Source organism: Curcuma longa, unplaced genomic scaffold (genome assembly GCF_044706935.1).
Source record: "Curcuma longa cultivar G26 ecotype Majalengka, Jawa Barat unplaced genomic scaffold, ITB_CL_G26_1.1 contig_18627, whole genome shotgun sequence".
NCBI lineage: Eukaryota > Viridiplantae > Streptophyta > Magnoliopsida > Zingiberales > Zingiberaceae > Curcuma > Curcuma longa.
Window position 1 is genome coordinate 5,325 of NW_027430862.1, and position 4,334 is coordinate 9,658.

The window sequence follows — 4,334 nt, forward strand, 5'->3', positions numbered from 1 at the left end:
TGCATTCAAAGGAAAAATAAAGAAGCAAAGACGTGCATTGAATACTTTAAATATCTGCATTCAAAGAAAAAATAAATTCTGAAACTGAAAAGAATATAGAACAAGATTTTTATCCGGGATTCAGCTGCGTGGACACGTGCCGGCCATTAGCTGACCAAGGTAACCATTGTTGCACTGCTAGATATCTTCACCGGCGATTACCCGTTTTGTCTTGTTCGGTACGCTTACTGAAGATAAACATTGCCCTCAGATGCTTCTAAATTCCCAACTCTGCTACCCTGCAGCTAGTCAGAAGTAGACTTATGCAAGGGCAATTATGTCTTTTAAGTTCAGTGGAATCTTTCAGAACTGCGGTGGAAAACGATGGCGTAGGACAGGGAACAAAAGCACTGGAAGTACAAAAATAACCTCATATAATTTCCTATTTATCAGGAATAGGAAGGGTGTATCAGTAATATCGTACACCCTAACTCTGTTTCTACCTGATTATAACCAGAGGGTGGGAGGTTGGGAATGGGGCTTCGAATTTGGAATCTCGGCTCGTCCTAAGGCAGATTGCCCTTGTATGGGATTGAGATAACCAGATTCTTCTTCGCTCCAGTTTGATTGGCAATTTCAGAAACTGTAGGTATTTTTGTTCATCGATCCTCTTACCCTTTTTTGTCTGGTTAATCGGCGCTCTTTTGATCTTTGTAGTTGCCTAAGTGTCTTTTGCGGTAGGTCTGAGGTGTTCGTGTTCCTTTTCCGAAAAGGAAGATGCCCGCGTTTTTTGACATCCACTGAAAGATTGTTACGTTCAATGAAACATTGCAATTAGTCCTCGATCCTGTTGTAGTAGTTTAATATCGTGGCATTTTTTTCTGGATCATGTTGTGTATGATCCCAGTGTGCATAAATTGACCGGATCCTTCGCGATTCAGGTTAAATTGTAGAAAAGAATCGTCTTTATATACGTATTTATTTATTTTGAGAACTATGGATGATGACAAGGATCACAGTATGGCTACAGAAATAGTTTAGAAGAAGCTTAAACAAACAAATTGCGAGAACCAAGGGTTGGTAAGTAAAATATGTGCTATTATTGCACTTTGGATTGAGTGCGTTTTCCTGGTTACTTGATTCTTGACTCCTTGTTAATACATTTTTTAAATTTTTATATGGCAGTCAGAATTTGTTAGAATTGGCTAATATTGAATCTAAGTTGAAAAAAGCCAAACTATCTCATGAGTGGGAAAGATCATAAAAGACGTAGTGCTATAAATCATTCCATTGTGACTGCTTTAAATTGTGATATTTGCAGTGCAACAATTACAGCTAAGCAATGCAAGTTTGCTGAGTTGGTTTCTTTATTTCCAGATAAGGAACAGTAGGACAGAGACATTCTATGTGGTCTTGTATATGGATTAGATTGCATTTGTTTCTTGAAATTCTGAGTTAAGATGTTACTAGGACATAAAGAAGCAAAGGAAGTTTTATCCCCTTGACCATTCTTATGAATATTCTGTCATTGAAATTCTGCTAAGTGCTTCTTGAGAAAGTATTTAGATGCGATGGTGGGAACTTTGTTGCTAACCTGATGGTATAATCAGTTTGACTTGTCTTTTCAGGAGGACTGTAACAAGATGGTTTAAAAAGTTGATGTGATGGTAGAAAACCTTCTCAAAAAAGCTTCCTATCTTACTCTTTCTAATCCGAAAGCTACATTAAGCCTTCTTCCTTTTCATGTACTCTAGATGATCTTGGTCTACAGTCTGTCCAAAGTGAAGTAGTGATTGCTAAAAATTTATTCAACTTTGTTTTTATATCCCATCTCCAAATTAGATTGGATTAATAAATTTTTTTGGCAAACGTTCTTGAAGAATCTACTTTGTTTGTTGTAGTGATCTACATGAAATCATGTGATAATTTGGTCTGTCTTTGGAATTGCATGAGTTTGACATTATATATTGAGAATCCAACAAATGAGAAGCTATGCACTACAAGTTGGGAGCTTTGCTTGACAATTTATATTTTTCATGCTAATATTTTGCTTTACAAGACATTTATGTTTCTACATAAAATTATGTGATAATTTAGTCTTACTTTTGGACTTGAGTCTGACAATGTAACTTGAGAATCCACCAAATGAGGCTACAACTTTGGGGACTCACATTGCCTATTCATATTTTGGGCTACGATTTTGCAAAACAAGGCATTTGTGGTTATCTTTATCACAATGTTATATTTCACGATACTATGTAGTCTCTTGTCACTCTTAATCTATCCTTTTTCCAATTAAGTTTTTGCATCATCATTAACGTTTGATGCATGTCCTGAAGGAGATGGGAGTTCTAGAGGGAGCAATTAACTGCCTCAATATTAGTGCGACTTACTCTGGAATATCTGGTTCTGTTATCACTAATCACAGCACAAAGGCTGTGTCTATTGGCGGTTGGGGATACAAACCTAGATGCAAAAGCAAACTTCATGTTGGTGGCATATCTTTGAAACATTGTGGTAAGAAACAGTGGTGCATTCGTTGTAGTTTCAGTTCCTTTTCTGATGGTAATGGAAGCATGGCTGGCAATTTCAATGCAAATGATGAGGAGTATGTAAACTCTTCTGTGATCGAAGCTGGTAATATTCTTGAACTTGATTTTTTTCTTCAGATATTTGCGGCTTGGCATATTTCTCTCTCACTGAAGATCTATATATTTATAGTTGGCTCAAAAATTTCCCATTTAACAGTTAACAGACTGAAGCCCTTATCTCCATAGGTATTTAATATATTTTGTTCTGTAGTCTTCAGGTTAATATAGCTAGGTTTCAGTTATTCTAACTATATGATTTAAGGGGAAAAAGATGGATGATTTGGTGCTACTTATGCACTTCCTCAGCAAGGATAGGGCATTAGAATTTAGATCAACAAAGAATTTATTTTGGTTGTGTTGAAGCTAGTGTTATAACCTTACAAGTCATTGAAAGTTGAAACTACTGTAATTCATTCATACTAACAATATTAGTTGATTTGTATTATTGTGGAAACTGTCCTGTAAGCTGAAGTCTTCTGATTTTTGTAAGGTTCATAGATTACATGATATTTCTGTTGGACAAGCAGTTCAGGTTAGAAGTGGATCAGATGGTTTTTTGATAAAAATGCGTGATGGTAGATACTTAAGGTGCACACATAATAGCCCCCAAGGTGGGAGCTCACTAGACTATGCTCCTCACCCCGCAATTGTGTTGAAGATGGAAGATGGAAGTGGTCTTCTGCTTCCTATTATCGTTAGTATGTATTTCCTTTGCTAGCTTCTTATAAATACTAGTTTTCCCCCCACAATGATTCTTAAATTTCTTCATTTCCAGTGGAAATGCCTAGTGTTTTGCTGATGGCTGCGATTCGGGATGTTCCAATTGTAAGACTGCATTTTTTGGATTATTTTGATCATCAATTCTTAGATTCTGGAAAAGAATAATATTTGATATATGTTTGTTTGTCAGGCTAGACCAACTTTTTATCAAGTAGTCAAACTGATGATTGAGGAGCTGGGGTGGGTGGTAAGTTGATGTATTCCTAGTCACTTGAAATCCTTCATCCTTTGTGTTTGAGTACAATTTGAAAGGTGCCTAAGATATTTTTTCAATAACATATTGTAGTATTTAGGCTATAGTCAAACTTTGTTGTGCAGACTCCACGTTTGTACCTTTTGGATCTTTTTTCTTGACAGTTAAGTCAGTTGCTTATACCGAACATAGCATCTGATTAGCCAGTTTTTGTTTTTTTTTCTTCTCCACTTGCAGTTTTAAGTTTTTATTTCTTGTAAACCTATTGATGAAATGACACTGCTTGTAACAGGTTAAAGTTGTTAGGGTCACCAAGAGAGTGAATGAGGCTTACTTTGCTCAGCTGTATCTCTCAAAGGTCTATATCACTATATGGTTTTTGCTATCGACTTTATAGTGAATGGATTCTGAAGTAACACTTTGTTCATGTGTAGGTAGGCAATGAAAAAGAGATTATTAGCTTTGATTTGAGGCCTTCGGATGCCATAAATCTGGCTGTTCGATGTAAGGTTTGTTCTAGTTCTCAAAAACTTGAATCTAGGTAATCTTGCAGCATAATTTAGTATCAATATCTAGAGATTTGTAAATTTTCTGATTAAGATTCCTATATTCGTAATGTTGGAAACGGTTCAATCTTTGGACTTGCCAAACTTCTTTCCTTCAGAAATTGGTATTGTTTAAGATCTGGTGGTGTTTGACAATTAGATTCCAACTCATTTGTTGCTTGATATGAAATTTGTGGCTGACCATCCTTTATTTAATGCAAATTGATTAGAGGATTGTGTTTGGAC

At 35.9% G+C, this 4,334-nt stretch overlaps 1 protein-coding gene across 2 annotated transcripts; it reads left to right on the forward strand.

Annotated features, from left to right (window-relative positions):
• Window positions 1–533: 533 nt before the first annotated feature.
• Window positions 534–4,100, forward strand: LOC141816927 (bifunctional nuclease 1-like). Of its 2 annotated transcripts, none has more exons than XM_074704649.1 (7): window positions 534–628; window positions 2,319–2,616; window positions 3,098–3,268; window positions 3,346–3,395; window positions 3,481–3,537; window positions 3,836–3,901; window positions 3,978–4,100. In XM_074704649.1, the coding sequence occupies exons 2-7, from the start codon at window positions 2,322–2,324 to the stop codon at window positions 4,086–4,088; spliced, it is 750 nt and encodes a 249-aa protein (XP_074560750.1). In that variant the 5' UTR covers window positions 534–628; window positions 2,319–2,321; the 3' UTR covers window positions 4,089–4,100. The 2 variants fall into 2 exon arrangements, with proteins under 2 accessions (XP_074560750.1, XP_074560751.1); XM_074704650.1 differs by having other exon boundaries at window positions 534–624.
• Window positions 4,101–4,334: the final 234 nt, after the last annotated feature.

Coding starts and splice junctions, on each gene's coding strand:
- LOC141816927 (XM_074704649.1), top strand. CDS start 2,322: ATGGGAGTTCTAGAGGGAGCAATTAACTGCCTCAATATTAGTGCGACT. Junction 3,538..3,835: donor TTGAGGAGCTGGGGTGGGTG/GTAAGTTGATGT, acceptor TGCTTGTAACAG/GTTAAAGTTGTTAGGGTCAC. Junction 3,902..3,977: donor CTCAGCTGTATCTCTCAAAG/GTCTATATCACT, acceptor GTTCATGTGTAG/GTAGGCAATGAAAAAGAGAT.